The sequence below is a fragment of the Nerophis ophidion genome, linkage group LG03 (assembly GCF_033978795.1).
Source record: "Nerophis ophidion isolate RoL-2023_Sa linkage group LG03, RoL_Noph_v1.0, whole genome shotgun sequence".
Classification (NCBI taxonomy): Eukaryota; Metazoa; Chordata; class Actinopteri; order Syngnathiformes; family Syngnathidae; genus Nerophis; species Nerophis ophidion.
In genome coordinates, this window is record NC_084613.1 from 43,750,868 (window position 1) to 43,773,633 (window position 22,766).

Sequence of the window (22,766 nt, forward strand, 5' to 3'; positions counted from 1 at the left end):
GCCAAAACATTTTTATGGCATTTTTGTCATATAAAACATTGTTTTTTATGGCACAAACACAAACCATGCAACATTTTCCCCTAATAATAATTTCAAGTGTAATATTTGTAATTGGAGCCTTAAATATGTCAACCATTCATAACAACATTGATTTTGATTCATTATTGTTTTTGAGCAATGGCAGTTTAAAAGAAAAAACTGTCTGCATGACAGCTGTGTGTCATGAGTGAACATTGCAACGTTTTTTTGTTACATTTCACCTGTTTGCTCTTTCATTACACCTTTTTTAATTAAAAAAAAAAAAAAAGAATTTTCGAATGTGCCGCAGGGCCTCACTTTGTCTTTTTAAAGTAAGGAGGGATGTTTGAAAAGAGAGGAAGCAGAGACAATGTGATGTTGCACCAGTGTCTGTAGAAGGAAACGTCCTCCCACGCTGCTCTCCTACTATGCAGTTTTTTGTTCAAAATGAGACTTCTCCATTAAAATTGTGTGCTCATGTTTTGTCCCGCACAAAAAGTCACATGAACAAAGCATTTCCAAAAATCAATACATTAATTCCCTAAGTGTTCCCTAGCACATGCGCTATACAGTAGAACACTGCCATTATACTTGCATATGAGCCAACCTTGGTTTATACAAACACTATGAATTCAGAGATGAGCACATATAAGTAATTCATGCTTAGCCACTACAGGCATAACTGAGGCAATGAAAGCATGCTTGTGAATTCATGTAAAACGTTACTGTAGTTTGATATTAGAGGTTAGTTGAGTGGTGCAAGTGTGAGAGTAGGCAAACTCTTAAAAGTTCCACGAGAAGAACGAAATAGTAGGGGTTTAACGGTACGTGTGTTTGTATTGAACCGTTTCGGTACGGGGGTTTCGGTTCGGCACGTACCGAACGAGTTTGTAAGCAAAAGTCTTCACAAGCTGCTCTGCTTTCTGCCTCTGTCTCAGCAGCAAGCATTGTACCACCCACACAACCATCTGATTGGTTACATACAAAGCCAATCAGCAGTGCGTATTCAGAGCGATGTAGTCAATGCTTCAGCGTCGAGCAGATATTCGTTTAGCAGGGGAGCAGCGGACAGGGTACTCTCCCCAAATTATAAAAAACACTTCCCAGTCACAACTATTACAAACATCACTATGAGCCCGTTGACCTTCTAGAAACTTAAACTGCAGCTCAGCTAGCTCGCAGTATAGGCTTGAGGTGAAGGCTAATTAGCTTTTAGCGTAACGTTAGCCCATTTTGCTGTGTGTGTGTGTGTGTGTGTGTGTGTGTGTGTGTGTGTGTGTGTTAGGGGCAGCAAAGCCCTGTCTGTTATTTCATTGAACTCCATGGTTTTCAGGGATGAATAGTCTCTCCTATTGCTATTGTACTATTTTTTCAGCAATAGTTACATTAATCATTAGTAATGTAGCAGCCTAGTTTTGAATGGCAGGGTCCCTGCTATCACATGTTGATAAAAATATAACACTTACATAATAAAAGTAAACTACAGGCTTCCCAAATGCTGTAATAAATTAAGCATGATGAGTTGACTTGAAACTGTTTAATGTTGCACTTTTTATATGTAGAAAAAAGGATTTTGATTTTATTTCATCAAAGCAACAACTTGAGGCAGTTTAATTTGGATTAATGTGGGCAGAATTATTAGTGTTCCCAATGTTAAAAGGATAAAGCCATTGTTTACAAATTTGGTAAATAAATAACCAAAAAATTGATATATATATATTTTTTTACTGTACCGAAATGTAACCGAACCAAGACCTCTACACTGAGGTACCAAAATTTTTGTGTACCGTTACACACCTACTAAATAGGATAACTTTAGTGTTCAAATTGGTGATGAAGACTCAGATTCATTAGGCATGTCATTGGCTGCCAGGAATCCTGGGAAATGTGGTCCAATAGGATCCATAAAACAAAGCTTTAAAAATAAAATGTTAAGCATAGCACACATTAATAGTCTAACGTTATTAAGGAACCGCTTTCTTGACCATTTGTATTAGACTGTTTAATTGGAAATGTCCAATTAAACAGTATCTCACATTTTAGATTACTCTAAAATGTATCCAATGTTTCATTTCTTTAGTATTCTCCCTTGAGGAAATACACTGCAATAAAAATCGATGAAGGTTGTAGTCATACACCAACATAGTTGTGCTAGTTCCATTACCAGGCATTAGTATGTTAACCTGACTCTCGCCAGATCCTTGTAGTTTGCTGTTCTCCACACATTTATCTGGGACTTCTCAAAAGGAGATGTATTTCAGAAGGCGGGGCCTTGTAAAAAAAAAAAAATCATTGTATGTGATCGGATAAACCGCTTGTCCATTATCTTGAATGACATGCTACTTCAACCACTCACATCGAAATCAACCCGTGACGCTGATGAGCAACACTGGGAAATCCAAACCCGGTCGGAAAAAACACCAAAACATCCTTGCCACCGATAAATGCCTTCAAAACCGTTCTCTGTTCATCTTTTAAATAATTAATATTCGATAGATTCAACAAAACAGTGACAATAACAGAATCAATGTCGCACATGACGCAGCGAGGGCTGCGTGCCGCCATTGTTTGAATCAAACAGTCGCTTCGGCGCTATGTCACATCTATGAAATCCCGCCCGGCGATTCTGATTGGTTCATTATATTTTGCTATCTTGGAGTTCGCAATACCTTCGAACCCAGACCCTTCTGTTGAGCTCAGCGGACTATAAGGGTCTGGCGAGAGTCAAGTTATTTGTATGTTGTCCACACACTCAACCAAAATATTGTTAGAGGTCATGTTGTCATGCATATCTTGTCAGGCAAACATATAAGTTGTTTTGAAAACACCCGGGCCATCAGAACACCTTCTCGGCCGTGCAGGGAGACAAAAGGCTACCAGGTATACAACACCTGTGGAACAGTTGGTCAGAATGAACGCTTTGCATCCTGTGAGGGAAATAAAACCATTTATTAAATCCACTGAATGCATTTATATGGCAGCCAAAGACAGTGTCAACACAATTGATACGGCTGGTCTGTTGACAGCTCCTGGTCGAAACATGTGAAAAGTCCGATAGAGATTATTTTTAAATTACCGGGAGAGTGGAAAACCACTAACAATACTCAATTTACATGTTGTGACATAAATTAACCAAATATGAGTGATATTGTTATTAAAAATGCAAATGCAGATGGCTTATTTTAGCGGCGCATTGAGCTAATGCTAGCTTACGCTGCTATTGTTGACACTATAAGCCAGCGACTGCTTCTGCTTCGTCTCAAACTTGCAAAAATTTAATTCTGGATTATAATTCACGCATCTTTCACCTGGTGGTAGACAAATGCAGCCATAGACTGAGAGGCTGGTCGACTTTCACATCCACCAAGATGGCAAAAAGATTGAAAAAGTTGCGGAAACTTTTTTAACCCTTCGTGAGGATTGCAATTGAATGTTCATCCAAACAGAAGTATGCGAGCATCCCGTCGGTCGGCATTCCAGCAAGAGTGGAAATATTACAGTAAGTGTTTGTTATATTATGGTTAGTTTGTATGTTTAGCACCTAGCAATGCTGCGGATGGTAAAGTGTCACAATAAAGCTGCAACTGTTTAGCACTTGGCTTCTAAAACATATTGCTCATCCTATTTGCGTTCGGGCTCAAAAATGTAAGGTTCTGAATCTAAATTTTTCCCAAATCTTTGTTGGCTCTCACAAGGTCGGCTCGATTAGCATTCTTGTTGATGGGGAGGGAATCTGTGGTTCCTAACACTACATCACGGATCACGTGACTAGTTTGCTCATTATCTCTCAAAATGGCTCAGGAATCTAAATGAGATATGATCAACATTCAAAATAGTATCAATCTATTTATTCGCAAACTTTGGAAGTCTTTTGGTGTTGTCATATATATATATATATATTTATTCAATATTGAGGCAACTTGTTTTGCCACTCTACTGGAACTTTTAAGAACCTACATAATATACACCATTAATAAAAATTTATTAATGCATTTTAGGTTTCCAATTAAATTAAATCTTATTTTTTGCTTTATACTATGTATTTTTAATAATTTTTTGTATATACATTTTTTTTAAATAATTCATAATTATACACATTTCATTTTAACTTAACACACTATTTTGTACAATATTTAAATTTAGTATTTTGTGTTTAATTCAGTAAAAATAAAGTATAATGAAGCATGTTTTATATTATATAATTTACTGTTTCTGTTTTATATTATAATACAGTAGTACCCCAACATACAAGCTCAACTGGTTCTGTGACAGAGCTCTTAACTCAAAACACTTGTATCTCAAATCGTCACCCAATGGAATGATTGAATTCAAATTAATTGGTGATTTTATGATGTAATGTAATAATGTACAGCATTTACCTTGCAGAGTGGACCTTTAGCTACTTCCAGTTGTTCTCTGTCAAACGCACAATCTGCAACTTTTCCATATTTTCATGAATGAATGTCTGCCGTTTAGATATTTTAACACAATTGGTTGTCCAGGGTGTTGTAGCTGAGATAGGCACCAGTGCCCCCCGCGACCCCAAAGGGAATAAGCGGTAGGAAACGGATGGATGGACTAGTATTAGATTCATTCTGCTTCAGTATTGTGTAGTCTAGCAGCGATACGCTAGAATTGCTTTGTCATGTTGGTGATATGTGCGGTCATGTTTTTTGTTTTTTAATTCAATGAACATCCTCCACTTTTTTTTTCCAGTACTGTCCTTTGTACTCACTTTCTTCCTTCCCATGAATGGAAAAAAATGCTCTTAAATTGGGACAATCTCAATTTGAGGTACTTCTCTGTCATTGTTATGGATACAGTAGATACAAATAGTTTTTATTCAATAATTTATACATTTTCCCTCTGATTCTGTCAATGGTGTAGCCTCTTTCCCAATGTCAGCTGGAACAGACTGCAGCTTACCTGTGGCTGTAATAATTAACTAGCTAGAATATATTTTTGCCGTGGATTATTATTATTATTATTATTGCACCTACATTCATTCAAGGAAGAATAAAACCATAATACCATAAAATACAATCTATAAATTAATTAATACACAATACACCACTGCCAATGAAGTTGCAATACAAAGTGCACTTGATATCCAACAAATAAATTACTCAATTTGTATCTCGGTCAAGCCAATAATCAGCCAGGGGGAATGTATTGAATGTGAGCAACCTGTACGTGTGTGAACTTAACTGTTTGCAATTAAAACATATTTTGATATTCCGCAATGACAGCTGTCAATAAGAATTAAATTACTGACTCTGCAATTATGGTTACTATTATGGTTTGTGGTGTAAATATTGCACTTTAAAGAAGGTTTTGCAGAACAGTGGGTCCACTTACGGCAGGACTAGGGTGTGTTCAAATCCATAGTAGTCATACATGCAGGTCTGCTGGGCATACATCTCATCATGGAGGATGGGCAGTTTACGCAAACTCTTCACAAAAGCATTAGCTTTTGGCGCAAGAACTGTTCATGAAAAAACAAGAATGTTATGAATGGCACAAGAACAATTCTGGGGATTGGCTGTCACCTGATAATCCTATTTATCAGTGTCACACTGCACTCTAGTGGAAGACAAAAGGTCTGACATGCACGCCAGTGACAGACGAACAGTGTCGTGCAACATGTGAGGCTTATAATTAGCCTTCCAAATGCCACAAGGTATGCTCTGTTTAAATTTTGATCGCCACACTGGAAGATATAAATCAACAAAATATTGTACTTGCAGACTTGGTTGGACTTGCACAATTCAACAGGAGTAGGAAGAATTGGATCTTATCTAATTTGACCCCTTTTCTGTCCTTTTAAGGGTTCAAAATATCTGATAATCTCCAGAGCTGTTGGACTGTTTACTGAAAGGCCACATTATGGATAAAGCAGTGATTTACAATTTATTGATCAGAAACATTAAGTCAGGAGCCCAAAATATTTAAAGAAACACTTACTTAAAAAAAAAAATGAATAAAACAATTTGTGCATTTTTTTTTAACAATCAAAATGGTGAAGTCAGGATTAATGGCTACAATGAGCACATTTTGTAGTGCACAGCTACTCGAAGTGGGTTTTGAAGCATGATATGCTGCATGATACTGATAAAACATGTTTCACCCGCACCCCCCTATTTGAGAAGCACTGGCATAACGCAACATGTTTTCTAAGGCAACGTTGCCACAAACAGAAACTAGATAACCGACCTTGAGAGTGGACCTTTGGGTTTTATGCATTGGGCTTGCTCCAAATGTTGCCTAATTTATTGTGAATATCTCGTTATTCGTTGAAACTTGTAGCATGTGCCGCAGGGCCAAGCTAGTCTTATATTTAATATTGTTATTTTGTCATTTATTTAAAAAAAAAAATACTTAGTTTGAGTTATGATGTACACCTAAAATAACTGATCCAAATAAACAACGGTTTAGTTTAGTTTAGTTTAGTTTATTAAGGATCCCCATTAGTCTACACCGCAGTGGAGACTATTCTTCCTGGGGTCCAGGCAAAAAACATCCCCTGTTAGTAAGCCATCACTTTCTGTGTGAGTGGAAACAATGGGGAAAAGTGGATAAGAGTCAACAGTGTTCATTTTGTCTTTGACAAAATGTGTAATTGTGGTGTAATATGGACTACATACTACTTAAAATAACTTGAATCCACAACAACTCCAAGCCATCACTTGCTGTGATGGTTATTTTGTTGCAGTGCGATAGATAACTTATTCAATGATGAAGGAAAACCGAATAAATCAAGTAGAATAAATAAATTCACATTTTAAGCCGATACCGATAACTTCCCACTTCTCAAGATTGATAACCGATAACTTTGATTTTTTTAAATATGTATGTTTAACTGTAGTTTGAGTCTTTCTTTTCGTCAGCTGAGCACCAACAAAAGGTATGGGGGCAGTCAGCAGCCCAGGCGTTTTCCCAGGCTTTCAAAACACAGCCTTAGCGATGCTGCCGTTTCATGTGGCTGATATGTTTGATGCAAAAAACAGGTGAAAAGTATTTCTCTGAAACAGTGAAGTCGATTGACGACATGTTTGTTTACAATGAGCTTAGGGGGAGTTTTTGAGAGTCGAGTAAGAGAATTGGACCGCATTATTTGCTCACCCTAAGCCACCTTCAGAAAAGTAAGGGTAACATTGCCTCATTGGAGTATTTTTTTCTTTATCTGTTATTAAATAATTCTTAATGTTATCGGGATTATCGCTGTGACTTTACAATTCCTGATATCTGTCTATTAATCGAGCACCAGTAAAAATGAATAACTAAACAATAAATAATTGAATTAAGATGTATTAAAGTGGGATGGGTGGCCAAGAGTCAGTCCTTTGTCAGCGGTGTTAATTCTGTCTTAAAGGGGAACTGCACTTTGTTTTGGAATTTTGCCGATCTTTCACAATCCTTATGTAAGACAAACATGTTTTTATTTTTTATGCATGCTAATTAGTAAATAAATGCAATCAAAAGTCAGCTTACAATGAAACCTATGGGAGTTAATCTATTCTGCCTCTAAAACGATCTAAAAACATCCAAACACCTCCATATATGTTTTATATGCATGACGTAATGGAAAAACAGGCACATTTATAATAACATTTAATATTTATGTATTTAGATCATTTTAAGCATAGGGCGAAGCATACATTTCAAAAACGCATCACAAGGTTTGGTTTTTGTTTTCTTTAACATCACTGATTACTCACTGCAGACTTTATGGGAGCCAAGAGCCATGATAAAACATCACTTACTGCTCATACTTGCCAACCTTGAGACCTCCGATTTCGGGAGGTGGTGGGTGTGGGGCGGAGGCGTGGTTAAGAGGGGAGGAGTATATAGTTCACCAACTCGAGTATTTCATATATATATATATATATATATATATATATATATATGTGTGTATGTACATATATATATGTGTGTGTATGTACATATATATGTGTGTGTATGTATATATATATGTGTATGTATGTATATATATATATGTGTGTGTATGTATATATATATATGTGTGTATGTATATATATATATATATGTGTGTATGTATATATATATATATATATATATATGTGTGTATGTATATATATATATATATGTGTGTATGTATATATATATGTGTATGTATATATATATTATATGTATATATTTATATATATATATATATATATATATATATGTATGAAATACTTGACTTTCAGTGAATTCTAGATGTATATACTTATTTTATTATACATATAAATAAAAAAAATTGTTGAATTTTCGACGGCACCTATCAAATACACAGTAATAAAAACACAGTTGTTCTACTAACTGTACTGTGCTTGCTGGTTACTAAAAAGAACAACAACACTTACATTTCACTATTTGAGTAACCTTTGTTCTGCCATTTGCGTATTGGCGAGCGATCTCCGAATCCGGGAACATATATCACGGATTTGTTGTAGACATCCGCAAAGAAGAACGGGATGTTGCTTCCAGCTATCAGCATAGCCATATTTGTCTCAGCATAAGTTACACGATCGGGTCTTTATTTTGCGAGGTGGCCCATAATACTGGGTTGTGAACGATGCTGCGCTGCGGACGCTTTGTGCTTCGCTGACCGTTCATGACTGAGTACATCCGTTCGGCCGCCGTGTTCAATGGAGAAGTCTGTTCTACAAAATTTAAAGGCAACATACCACTTACCCTTCGAACTCTCCTGGATAAACTGAAATTCTTGTTTCCAATTGTTCTGGAACGTGCAAGTGTACTTCTCCATTTTGCTCGTCGACTGTGTAATATATTGGGTTGGAGTCAATAACGACGCGATTTGATGAAGTTACTTCTCTTTACTGTGGGCTTCAGAACAGACTCCCTAATGCATGTTCTTTGACTGCGCTTAAATGTAGAATATATTTACATTCTATTCTATGTACAGTAGATGGCAGTATTGTCCTGTTTAAGAGGGTCACAACATTGAGTCAGGTCTGCCTGCAGCTGGAAGGGGCGTGGCCTCCAGCGCCGCCTGAATTTCAAAAACTTGGGAGGTTTTTGGGAGAGGCGCTGAATTTCGGGAGTCTCCTGGAAAATCTGTGAGGGTTGGCAAGTATGGCTCTGCTGTCACTAGGATGCTGACTGACAGGATGTCCATATACTCCCGTTTGCTGAAGAATGACTCATTATTCTCGTGGGGGGAAAAAAAGGAAGGGGTTGAATCAAGTGCAGACCAAGCAACTTTTCGTGTCTTTCTTGCAATTTCTGGGTCTAAAATGGATGCCAAAGTTGACCAACTTGTGGGATTATGTCCACATCCTTCTTTTATAAAGGGGAGGGGCATTGTTTATGATTTAGAATAAACTTTCGCGAGCTCCGAGGCGAGAAAGCAGCTCACCAGCGGTTGAAGTCACCATAGCCACACAAGTTGGTTAGCTTCCTCTAAACAAGTCACCGCTATAAACGGTGTGTTTGCGTTAGTGCCTATAATAACAATATCACTAATACTTGGTTAATTTTCAAGTCACGAAATGTGAATTGAGTATTGTTGGCGCTTTTGGGATGGTTATTTAGAAGGCTTTTTGGGCAGAATGGAGGACCTCCCATTAGCTCTATTGTAAGCAGACTTTTAATTAGGATTTTAAATGTATTTTTTTTAAAATACATCCATTGTCTTGTCTCATGATTGTGAACTAGGGCTGGGCGATATATTGAGTTTGTGCTATATATAAATATATTTTTAAATGAGATATGAATTAAGGGCAGCATGGTGGAACAGGGGTTGGTGCATGTGCCTCACAATACAAAGGTCCTGAGTAGTCCTGGGTTCAATCCCGGGCTCGGGATCTTTCTGTGTGGAGTTTGCATGTTCTCCCCGTGACTGCGTGGGTTCCCTCTGGGTACTCCGGCTTCCTCCCACCTCCAAAAACATGCACCTGGTGATAGGTTGATTGGCAACACTAAATAGTCCCTAGTGTGTGAATGTGTCCGTATATCTGTGTTGGTCCTGCGATGAGGTGGCGACTTGTCCAGGGTGTACCCCGCCATCCACCCGAAGCAGCTGAGATAGGCTCCAGCACCCCCCGCGATCCCGAACGGGACAAGCGGTAGGCAATGGATGGGTATGAATTAAGAAAATATCGTCCAGGGTGTACCCCACCTTCTGTCCAATTGTAGCTGAGATAAGCTCCAGCGCCCACCACGACTCCAAACGGGATAAGAGGTAGAAAATGGATGGATGGATCGTAATAAATTATTTCACATTAAAATAACCAAACGGCACTTATTTGTTGTGTTCCTTGTTCTCTCCTGCTCCGCAGGCTACTAAACCCATCCCTTTCCTCCTTTCAAGACGTCCTTGCACGTATAAAACCACCCATGATTGGTTGGTTGTTTACCATGATGAGTCACGATTGGTTGAGATTTGGCCAATTAGAGGCAAACTGGGGGCGGGTCATGGAACCAGGAAGGAAAATCGCTACAGACATCCCAAATGACGACGAGAGTCAAGGAAGAGAAGAGGGAATTTTCAAGTGGGCGATTTATATATTTAAAAAACTAGTGGAAGATGTGCCATCTTCCACTGTGCCAGTGTTTCTCTTCCTTAGATTTTTCTTTTAGCGATGTAGACGACGTCCAGGAAACGCACAATGCGTCTACTTTGCCACATTTGGACAAATGTATGCGTCGGGATAAAACAATGGCCAACATTTGAGTTGTTTACCATGTAAGCCAAATCAAAACTGCTCTTGACATGGAAGATGTGAAACACATTTAAGAACACACATGATTGTGGCACACACGTGATGAATTTTGCTATAGAATAGCCTGTCTAAATGCTATATTTAATTTTCATTGGTGTTTTAGAACAAGACAGTAGCTGACATTTTGGTCATTATTAATACTGTTTATATTTTGACATTGATTAGTTGAATTACTTTGAAACAAAAAACATCATGGTCGCACAATTAAGTCAAGTCACTTACTTGGCGCTGACCACATACATGTGTCTAGTAGGACTAGGGCTGAGCGATATATCGAAATACTCGATATATCGTGGGTTTGTCTCTGTGCGACAACACTGTTTCAATGTCCATTTCTCAGATGATATAATTGTTGATGACTGAAGTGCTGATATCAACCAAACCTGAGCCCCTCCACTTCCCACCCCCCGGATTTTAAATAATGTAAATAATTCAATGTATATACTCTGATGATTAACTTGTGTGATGACTGTGTTTTGCTGACAGTATATATTTGTACCATAAATTGATTTACATGGACCCCCGACTTAAACAAGTTGAAAACTTATACGGGTGTTACTATTTAGTGGTCTATTGTACGGAATATGTACTGTACTGTGCAGTCTACTAATAAAAGTTTCAATCAATCAATCAACATATAATCATCATACTGCTGTGATTATATGCATCAGGTGTTAATTCAAGGCTAAGGCAAAATATCGAGATATATATCATGTATCGTAACATGGCTTAAAAATATTGAGATATTAATAAAAGGCCATATCGCCCAGCCCTAAGTTAGACCACAGAACCGTACGTGTGTGACAGTCCATTACATCGTCGACTGGGAATTTAAAAGTGCCTGCCTGCAAATTTATTTTTTATCTGAGTTTGATACATTTTGCATAATTTGCACAGCTACGTTATTTATTTTATATAGAAAGAATATGTTACTATTTTTTTCATACATTGATTGTTTTTCTATTTTATTTATGTTGTGTAACTCTGTGCTACTTAAACAGTTTATTTTCTATCCTGTTAAATACCCATCTTGACTAAGTGGGTTAATAAAAGTGCCACTGACTGTTTACAGTACAGTTGTCATTTTGTTCGATTTCAGTGAATCTCGCAAAAAAATTAACATCTTTATATAAATACTTTCACCGGAAAATATATCGGATATCGAGATTAAGTAAAAATATATCGAGATATACTTTTTCGTCCCTATTGTGAATAATAGGCCAAATTCACCTCAAAAAAGTACAAGTCCCCTTTAAGGAAAACAATCTAATTAATTTGTATTATAATGCAATATTTCCTGCATATACTACAAGGATGTACTGTCAGAAATACTTTAAATGAGTGATTATCAAACTGTGCTACGTGTGGTATGCAGGCTCCATCTTGCAGTACGCCAAACAATCACTTAATTAAAGTACAGTCTTTATTGTTCTATATTCAAATTGTCTGTAATGTTACAGTGGCTAAAATGTTAAATACACTAGTTAAATAAAACCTCTGCCATGTTTTTAATGAATATTTGGGCTTAATACGCTACTGAAATTTAAAGTTGGTCATTATAGTAGTATTGGGAACTTCAAGTTTTTTTCTGAGGTGGTACACGGTGAAAAAGGTTCGATAATCACTGCTTTAAATAACTGGGACCCATATAAACAACAACACTAAGCCACCACTTCCTGTGTGAGTGGAAGAAGTGACCAGAAACACACTATGCTGTTGTTTATGGCCATAAATTATCAGAAATGCTCTTACCCAGAGATTCTCAAACTGTGGAACTTCATCTAGTGGTGGGTGAAAGAATCCCCTCGTAAATTGTTGTAATTACGTGACTTGAGCCGTTATTAAGGTGTTACTGTTAAAACTAGAATAGAAAGTACTTTATTGATCCCTGGGGGAATTTCAGCAATACTTTATAACAGTGGTTCTCAAATGGGGGTCCACGTACCCCTGGCGGTACTTGAAGGTATGCCAAGGGGTACGTGAGATTTTTTAAAAATATTCTAAAATTAGCAACAGTTCAAAAATCCTTTATACTGTAGATATATTTATTGAATAATAATTCAACAAAATATGAATGTAAGTTCATAAACTGTGGGAAAAAAATACAACAATGCAATATTCAGTGTTGACAGCTAGATTTTTTATGGACATGTTCCATAAATAATGATGTTATAGATTTATTTTTTTGTGAAGAAATGTTCATGAATCCAGATGGATCTCTATTACAATCCCCAGAGAGGGCACTTTAAGTTGATGATTACCTCTACGTGTAGAAATATTTTTTATAATTGAATCACTTGTTTATTTTTCAACAAATTTTTTGTTATTTTTATATCTTTTTTTCCAAATAGGTCAAGTAAGACCACTACAAATGAGCAATATTCTGCACTGTTATACAATTTAATAAATCAGAAACTGATGACATAGTGCAGTATTTTTACTTCATCTCTTTTTTTCAACAAAAAATGCTTTGCTCTGATTAGGGGGAACTTGAATTGAAAAATGTTCACAGGGGGTACATCACTGAAAAAAGGTTGAGAACCCCTGCTTTATAAGATACTTTAAAAAACACCTCTGCCTAGTTTTTACTGTATTTTATTGTTGGTCATTATGTTGATACTAGGAGAGCCTAGTGTTCTCTGAGAGTGTATTTTGAGAATCACGGCTCTTACCATATGGTTGCAAATATGTGAATTGTGAATATTTATATAGCGCTTTTCTCCAGGGACTCATTTATTATCTAAGTTAGATTTACAGTGTGGGTGGCACTGGGAGCAGGTGAGGACACAAAGGCAGTGACTAGGTTGGCGGAAGCGGGAATCGAACCTGGAACCCTCAAGTTATTGGCACGGCCGCTCTACCAACTGTGCTATACCGCATCTATAGCTACGTATGTAGCAACTTATGAAATCAAATGCTGATGGTTCATGAGTGGTCACATGTAAATGTTTTTGGAAGGAACAATAAATCGAGAAGACTATTTAGGGACGCACTTTCATGTGGCCATGCAGCCTCGTGCTCCAGAAGGAGCTAACAAGACGCTTTACCAAGAGTGCTAGCAGGATGACCTTGCTGGGACACCACGGAGAATTTAGATAAATGAAGGGTAAAAGTAACATAGATACCGTTGTCAAGAAGCGTCATCCCGATGGTACCTCCTGTGTTGACGACCAAGACGCGCGCTTCGGCGGCGGTCGGTGAGCTGGCCTGCTCGGAGAAATCGAGCGAGCCGCAGCTCGACAACTGTCTCCTTCGGCACGGATGCACCTGGGAATTGCGGGGAAGAACCACTTCATTAGATTCCAGCAGGTCCAGTTTGTGATGGGACAAAGCCCGGGCCATGGACGTCATGGTGTTCGGGGATGTATCCGCCATGACGACGACTGAGCCCGCCCGGTGCTGTTCCCCTGCAGGCTTCCTCAGGCGTGCTCTTTCAACGTCACGGGGACCCTCAACAACGTCAGCTGTCTACACCAAAAATAATCTTTCATTTTCTAAATAAAACCATTGCGGTAATGACATGTACGCGTAACGCTGAGGTCAATGACCTGCTTCCTCCTGGTCCATGTGTTTTGCTTGAGGACATTCTCGTAGGTGGCCAGAGATCGATCCAAATGCTGCTCGTGTCGAGACCAGTATCAGTTGCAAGTCGACTCCAGAGCGATGATAATTGATATGTCAATTTTATTTTGTGCTTACTTTTACGATCATCTGTTTTGTTGTTTATATTACTAGATCCGTCAACTTTAATGAGATAACACACGTGATTATTAACAAAAAATATTGCATTAATCAGGGCTTCACAGTGTCAGAGGGGTTAGTGCGTCTGCCTCACAATACGAAGTTCCTGCAGTCCTGGGTTCAAATCCAGGCTCGGGATCTTTCTGTGTGGAGTTTGCATGTTCTCCCCGTGAATGCGTGGGTTCCCTCCGGGTACTCCGGCTTCCTCCCACTTCCAAAGACTGGGGATAGGTTGATTGGCAACACTAAATTGGCCCTAGTGTGTGAATGTGAGTGTGAATGTTGTCTGTCTATCTGTGTTGGCCCTGCGATGAGGTGGCGACTTGTCCAGGGTATACCCTGCCTTCCGCCCGATTGTAGCTGAGATAGGCGCCAGCGCCCCCCGCGACCCCGAAAGGGAATAAGCGGTAGAAAATGGATGGATGGATGGATTGCATTAATCATGTGTCAACACAGATTAACCAGCCAATGTTTTCTGAGCATGCATATGCTTTTCTACTTTAACTGTGAATCGTTAGCTGAAAATGCATACAAAACTTTGTATCAGGGGTGTCGAACACGGGTACACTGAGGCTTTTTGATTGATTAAAACTTTTATTAGTAGATTGCACAGTACAGTACGTCCATCCATTTACTACCGCTTGTCCCGTTCGGGGTAACGGGGGTCGCTGGAGCCTATCTCAGCTGCATTCAGGTGGAAGGCGGGGTACTCCCTGGACAAGTCGCCACCTCATCACAGGGCCAACACAAATGGTAAAACCCGAATAAGTTTTTCAACTTGTTTAAGTCATGGTCCACGTTAATCAATTCATGGGCCACATCACAGTTATGGCTGCCGTAAGAGGGCCGCTTGTAACCCGTATATAATTTATGAATCTAATTGTATAAGAATTCACCTCATGATATAAGTTTAATTGCTGTGCATGTGAATATATTTGTATTACATACACTGTAAAAAATAAGTAAATCAATTTTTCAGTAAAAAAAAATAAAAACTGGTAGCTGAGTTGCCACAACTTCGCCTTAAAATGTACGATGGTATTTACAGCATGTTACTGTAAATTTAAAAACTGTACTATAGTTTTTTTAACTGTAAAATCCTGGCAACTGAAGTGCCTTTTTTTAATCTATTGTCATGTCTACAGTGTACAATTTTGATGAATACCTTGCTTTGATATAACTCAAGCAGATATTTATTTTGTTTTATTTTCAAAAAGTTTGAAATGAATGATAGTATTATATTTGTTGCAATATTAGACACTAAAATTTAGAATATACTCAATAGAATGCAATACATGTCTTTCTGTCTGTCACAAGGAAAAGATTACATTTAGTAAATAAAAAAATGTTTTATTGACTCATATTATTTCAGGGCTTTCACAGGCCGCATAAATGATGTGGCGGGCAAAGTCTGGCCCCTGGGCCTTGAGTTTGACACCTGTGCTTTAGCTGAAACTGAAGCAAATAAATGTTTATTAAAGTAAAATATTTTGTTAAGAAAGGATGATAAAATTGCGTTTGTGTAAAAATATTGTTTTTAAAGTTTTTTTAAAGTTAATTTAAATTGTGCAAGCAAGTAATTTGTTGTGATTAATAAATCAAATGTTTGATTGTTTAAGAAATGAACTCATTTGACTGCCCTTATTGTTATTTACATATATTGTTTAAAAACTCAGTAAGTATAAGGATAAAGTATGTAAGTGTAGATAAGGACCTTTGAAGCCAAATGATTGTTTTTTGTGATTGTTTATTCATAAATTATAGACTGGATTTAGGCCGAATAAGTGTATACAATAAAAAAGGAAAAGGGTAATACCTATATGATTTTTTTTTTTGTATTATACATCAACAAATGCAGGGGAATCTCAATAAATAGAATACGATGCGATTCAGACAGAAGAAATCAAAAAATCTAAACGGGTTTAGTTATTTTATTTTGACAAGGTTTGCAATTGTATGACATCCTAATTTTGGGGGGATTATTAAGTTTTAATTGAACATATTCAAAATCACGTTCTTGAAATATTGGTAAAATACTGACATAAAAAATATATATATATTTTTGCAATGGAGACACATAAATTGATGTTTTGTTATCTCATTGTGGTATTTATATATTTTTCACCAATAGGAGTGTTTAATTATGTTTTCCTTTAATTGCTGCTGTGTTTTATGTTCTATGATCTTGACAATGATCCATTCTGATACTGTATTTACATTGTTTTGCATCGACATCAACATTTACAGTATCGCCTACCCCTACATTCTGGCGGATTACTTCCCATGACGTCACCAATATGGGTGCGTCCTCTCCATACGTGACAGGGACTCACACGAACGAGGTATAGTTTTACGAGTTCACATAAAGGATGCAGTACATTACTACACTAATAGTACAGTTGTTGGAGCAGTGGTCGTGTACTAGTAAATCACGTAATATTTACAAATAAACAAATTAGTGCACGTAAAGTCGTAAACACAAGAAGATGAGAAGGTAAGAGCAATAAATCCCAGCATCACAACACATACTAATTACTTTCATAAAAAAAATAATTAACAGATACTATATCTGTACTTAAGCACTGAACCAAGAACCAAAAAGATTGTCAGAAAAATATATTCCATTCCACGTTAAAAGTAAGCAAAAAAATACAGCCGTGTGTGTGGCGACAATCTGTCTTAAAAGTACAATCAAAAATCCAATGTAAATGCATTCTATGATACTGATTTTCCAAATTAGAATGTAAATAAATGTGTGGAAAATGTTGCTAAAAACATTCGTTTGAAGAGTGATGCAAAACAAAAACATGTGCATTCCCAACTGTTTCCAATTAATGCATTCTACTTTACTCAGGCTTTGATAGGGTTGTCAACATTAAAGTGCATGCATGTGGTCAATTTAGTTGATGTCAGACATAGTTTATTATTAGACTTAACAATGCGCTGAGCCCGACCTGGACATAATCTGGACTGGACCTGGTTTTAAGAACTCTTTTAAACAATTTAATTTCATTGACAACCTAGTCTGGTGAAGATAATGTCAGCCATCAGACTGTATAATGCATATGTTCCTTCTTGAATGCACCTAAATGTAGAATATATTTATATTATTCATATATCATATATATAATATATAGATAGATAGATAGATAGATAGTACTTTATTTATTCCTTCAGGAAAATTTAAATTTTCAGCACAATCCCATTCAAGATCAGACAAACATTACAGGGGGACAGAACAGGATCGCTGACGGGTCTGCCGGCTTCCAGCGCCCCTGACAAAAAATGTGAGATACAGGTAAACAAGTGGGGGGGAAATAGAAGATTAAAATAAAATACAATGAAAAAATCGGTTTAAGCCTGGGCCCTGGAGAGGGGGTCCAGACTGAGGCCAAGGGAAAAACACAACAACAACTCAGAGCCATATTACACATCCCTCTCACATGTGTGTAAGAGGGAAAAATCAAACATCAAAGAACACAGAGGACATGAAAGGCACTAAAGCAGTGGATACAACCAGCCACTTCTACATACAGCTATGAATAAAAAGTAAAAGAAACATATACACTTGTGGTGGCCTCTGCGGTGTTCCACGCCATCGTCCGCTGGGGTGGAGGGAGCATGGCCAACTTATATATGATATAAGTTATATTATTTATTATTATTATTGTCCAGTGTGAGCGAACTGTGGTGGTGAATTTCACCCATGGGTCAATAAAGTACTTGATTTTCTATTGTATTAAAAACAAATAAAAGTGTTCTTGAACAAAAAAGAAACTTAAAATGAAAAAAAAAGTTGCATAGAAACTAGTAATGAATGAAAATGAATAAAATTAACTTGTTAGAAGTTAGCACTATTAGTGGACCAGCAGCACACGGCATCCTGTGTGCTTCACGGACTGTATCACTTGCACACTGCATTGATATGTAAGGTAGGAACCAGAATGTTAATAATAGGAGGAAACAACCCTTGTGAGTGAGAATTAATGAGCTTAAATGGGGGTGGAGAGAGGGTCTTTGGGTTGGTGCACTAACTGTAAGTGTATATTGTGTTTTGTATGTTGATTAAATAAATAATACAACTATCAGACGGCCTTCTGATTTATTAGCATCTCTATCAACACATAAATGTAATGTGTTGATAAATATATATACATTGTTTGCGTCAAAATAAGCGACACACTCATGCATCATTTTTTATTACTTTTGTTATTTTATTATCACTTTCAACCACAATAATTTAATGCTAAAGTGGCTGAAGTTGTTGCTCATCTGTTTTAAATTAGTCGAGGCTGACCACAGAAATGTTTGCAGTTCTTGTTAATGCGTATTTCAGCCGTAAGATGGCGCTATTACGCTTTACTGATGTAGCAACATTGCGATTCAACGAATGTAACGTTTAATATGTTTTTTTGTTTTTAAAGATAACGGTATACAACCAAGTTTTAACAAAAATACATTTGAATATATTTTTTTCCTCTTTAACGGCCTCTTGCAAGTCCGCATTACTGTTCGGCTTTATCGTTGTGACATCTTTGACGTGCCGATAAAGTAGTTGAGTGGAGTGGCATTGTTTCCGTAGTCGTCTTTGAACGCACCAGCAGCATTCAATGAAGTGGAGGGCAGGAAGTGGCTGTGAAGGCAGCTCCACGCCTTTCCGGTGTAACACTGCCTCGACCAGCGCGGCTTAAAGGAGAAAATCTACTACCGGAGATCAAAAGTGAAAGCCGAACGCAGGTAAACCGGCTTGTATTTTACTCAATAGTCCCATTTAAAGTCAGGCGAAGCGAGTATTTCTCATGATCCGCGCCTTGTCTGAAACAGGATACGGTTGCCTTTTTTTTCCGCTAACTGCTAGCTAGCGCGCTAGGCTACAAGCTCGTTAGCTTGCTAGCCGTCATTAACGGACATGAGCTAACTTGGCTTGTCTGACACTCTTCTTTAATCTCCTTACAGGGGGGCGAGAGTTTTCATGCTCGTCTACATGTGTTGCTGAGTCACAGAGGACTTCTCTGGAAAAAAAAAAAGCTTTGGTTGGCTGCAGAAAGGCGAATTGTCCTCACCCAATAGTGTCGAAAGAGCCGGGGCGCAGCAGGTAAAGAGACTGTCACACCTCGCCAGGAGGACTCTTGTCGTGTTAGATACCATTTTAACACACCAATGACTCCCTTTTAGACAGTTTTGGAGTTAAGAATGCCCACACATCCGCAACAGTTCTTAGAGTAGCAAGGCATGGTGTGAACAGGCCGCACGGTGCTACTTGTTTAGTACGTCCATGCAGCAGCATCCTGACCTATAGCAACATGAGAGTGCTGTTCTAACCTTCTCACTGGCAGTCATGCTTTCACAGATAAGCCTATAATTAACCTCAAGGAATACAACAAATACTGTTTTTTTTAATCATTACCAGCAAGGTATTTTAATGCACAAGAGTTGAAAATGGGGAAGATGCTGTCTAAGATATTCGGGAACAAGGAGATGAGAATACTGATGCTGGGACTGGACGCCGCCGGGAAGACGACAATCCTGTACAAACTGAAACTGGGACAGTCGGTCACCACTATCCCCACGGTGGGCTTCAACGTGGAGACGGTCACGTACAAAAACGTCAAGTTCAACGTGTGGGACGTCGGCGGGCAGGATAAGATCCGCCCCCTGTGGCGACACTACTACACCGGGACGCAGGGGCTTATTTTCGTGGTGGATTGTGCCGACCGGGATCGCATCGACGAGGCGCGGCAGGAACTCCACCGCATCATCAATGACCGGGAGATGAGGGATGCCATCATCTTGATATTCGCCAATAAGCAAGACCTTCCCGACGCCATGAAGCCGCACGAAATCCAGGAGAAGCTGGGATTGACCCGCATTCGAGACAGGAATTGGTATGTTCAACCCTCCTGTGCCACCACAGGTGACGGACTTTACGAAGGCCTCACATGGCTAACCTCCAACTACAAATCTTAATGATGGAGTGCTGACTGTTTTAGGTCAAAACTATATTACCAAACAACCGCTCCGGTGAGTGGTTACGTACAAATTGATTACCCTTGTTTATTTTTAATACTGCATTTACCTAATAGTTAATTCATCTGCAGATTGGGTTGCTGGTTAAAAATAAAAGCTTGTCCTGCGTAGCAGACTTTATCTCAACATTTTAGGGCTTGCTTCTTGAATATTCAATTAATCAATTCTAAAGTTCACCACCTTTGCCTGTTCTTTTGTTCCTGTTTTATATAATTTTTCTAATAATGCTGAGGTTTTCAGCATTCTTGGGCTGGGGCTCTATAATGGACTATGACACGTTACTATGATGACTAGTATTTGCTAGAAGGGTGTTTCTTCATTGCTGCAAATGGGAATGTCCTGAATTGTTACATGTCTTAAAGAAAAGATTGCATCAGCCCTCACTCAATCCCCTTATTATGGGCTGTATATTAAACTGTCATGTCTTGATACCTAAATGTGCTGATTATTCAACAAAATGCCTCTGAAACATGCTCGTTGGGATGCGATTTGAATTCAGAGTGGGTCATATCATCTCTCCAAAGGAATGTCCTTCACCTGTCTCGATTATCGGGATATCATACGATGATGGCCGCCTAGATCTGTAGCATGATGTGCAGCAAAGCTCCATCAGGGACCCCACCTTTCACGCAGTCAAGTCTTTGCTGCAGCTCTTATTTGGTTCCGGGTGGGATCCATGTACAGACCTTGTCATTGTCTTATTAAAAAAGTGATTTGAAAGCTGCTTTGTCTCTTTGTAATTCCACACTTGGTAAATCATTACAATCTTAGTAAGGTGGATTGGGCCACAGTGTTTCAAACTAACTTTACATCCCTTACCATGCACCTTTTATCCAGTTATGGTTGCCCTGCTGTGGGCCGGCAGTAACAAAGACTACATATGAATATTAATGTATAATTAGCTCATTATGTCACTATTACCTATGTGTTATAGAAGGGACTGGTTTAATGTATGCATTATTTTCACAGACCAGCTTTCCATGTGTGGCAGATAAAAACGACAAAAAAAACAATGAGCATGAAAAATCAATTCACTACAACGCTGAAGTAATGGGAGCCCAGGGTGTGTTATTTAGCGAAGAGATGGTAGTCCTGAGTTCCATCCCGGGCTCAGGATCTTTCTGTGTGGAGTTAGCATGTTCTCCCCATGACTGCGTGGGTTCCCTCCAGGTACTCCGGCTTCCTGCCACTGCCAAAAACATGCACCTGGGGATAGGTTGATTGGCAACACTAAATTGGCCCTAGTGTGTGAAGGTTGTCTATCTGTGTTTTGGCCCTGCGATGAGGTGGTGACTTGTCCAGGGTGTACACCGCCTTCCGTCCAAATGCAGCTGAGAGGTTCCAGCACCCTTCGTGACCCCAAAAGGGACAAGCAGTAGGAAATGGATGGATGCGTGGTCCCCAACACGTTAGCTTATACTAAATGCCAATGTTTCTGAACCATAGGGCCGTGAGCGCCCTTTACAACGTAATGTGTTTTTCAACTGTGGTCTGTATAGGTAGCGGCGGTGCTCAGTTGTAATACACTTTTCCACCACTTGTGGCAATAATGACAATATAAAACAAACAGAAGTCTGCCGCAAATGTCAGAGAAAATAAGCGCCAAAATTGTGACTGATGTGAAGTTGTATTCTCATTTGCACTTTTAATTTTATTGACACTTAAGTTATGAAACATTAATTTTGTTTATTTTCGCACGACATAATACATAATGAATGTAGATGTTTTTTTTATTTGGTTACTACTTTTTTTTTCAAATCAGCCTGACCTGAGCCTAAGGTTAATTTGTTAAATAATAATATAATCTTTATGATTAACATGTTTTTATATCATTTGACAAGGTAGTAAACTGCAAGTAGGTTAGATATAATTATTGAATGTGATCAAAATCAAGAGTAAGATTACTAATCCAGTGTTAATATATAGTGTGGTTCCAGGGCCCCTCTGTAGTCGAAAAGTTGGGTTCCGAGGTCAAAAAGATTAAGAACCCCTGCTTTATACAATGACACTGCAGGGGGAAATTAGCCTTTGGCTACAATCTGGCACATTAACATTTTTAATGCACACTGTCCAATGAAAAAAAACAAAGGCGTTGTAATATACATCTATTAAAAAGCTTATTGTTGTCTTTAGTGGGGCAGGCAAACGGAGAAAAATGCGGTGGTTTATAAATTGGTTCTGTGCGGCACCGGTAGCAAATGCTTCACGGACCACTGGTTGGGAACCACTGTC

General features: G+C 38.3%; 2 protein-coding genes across 8 annotated transcripts in view; one reads left to right on the top strand and one right to left on the bottom strand.

Annotated features, from left to right (window-relative positions):
• aspg (asparaginase homolog (S. cerevisiae)) overlaps positions 1 to 14,389 on the bottom strand; it is a 31,046-nt gene extending 16,657 nt beyond the window's left edge. For 2 of the 4 annotated variants that reach the window (XM_061895278.1, XM_061895277.1), the window contains exons 1-3: positions 13,892 to 14,372; positions 5,377 to 5,503; positions 2,910 to 2,945 (exon numbers count right to left, since the gene is read on the bottom strand). In XM_061895278.1, coding sequence (XP_061751262.1) covers positions 2,910 to 2,945; positions 5,377 to 5,503; positions 13,892 to 14,141 — 413 coding nt within the window. In that variant the 5' untranslated portion in view covers positions 14,142 to 14,372. Of the gene's footprint in view, positions 1 to 2,909; positions 2,946 to 5,376; positions 5,504 to 13,891 lie in introns of all 4 variants that reach the window. The other 2 variants (XM_061895275.1, XM_061895276.1) reach the window with 2 other exon arrangements.
• Positions 1 to 21,258, top strand: part of arf6b (ADP-ribosylation factor 6b) — a 37,217-nt gene extending 15,959 nt beyond the window's left edge. For 2 of the 4 annotated variants that reach the window (XM_061895281.1, XM_061895283.1), the window contains one exon: positions 19,464 to 21,258. In XM_061895281.1, the coding sequence (XP_061751265.1) occupies positions 19,947 to 20,474 (528 nt within the window). In that variant the 5' untranslated portion in view covers positions 19,464 to 19,946 and the 3' untranslated portion in view covers positions 20,475 to 21,258. Of the gene's footprint in view, positions 1 to 19,084; positions 19,245 to 19,463 lie in introns of those variants that run through there. The other 2 variants (XM_061895282.1, XM_061895280.1) reach the window with 2 other exon arrangements.
• Positions 21,259 to 22,766: the final 1,508 nt, after the last annotated feature.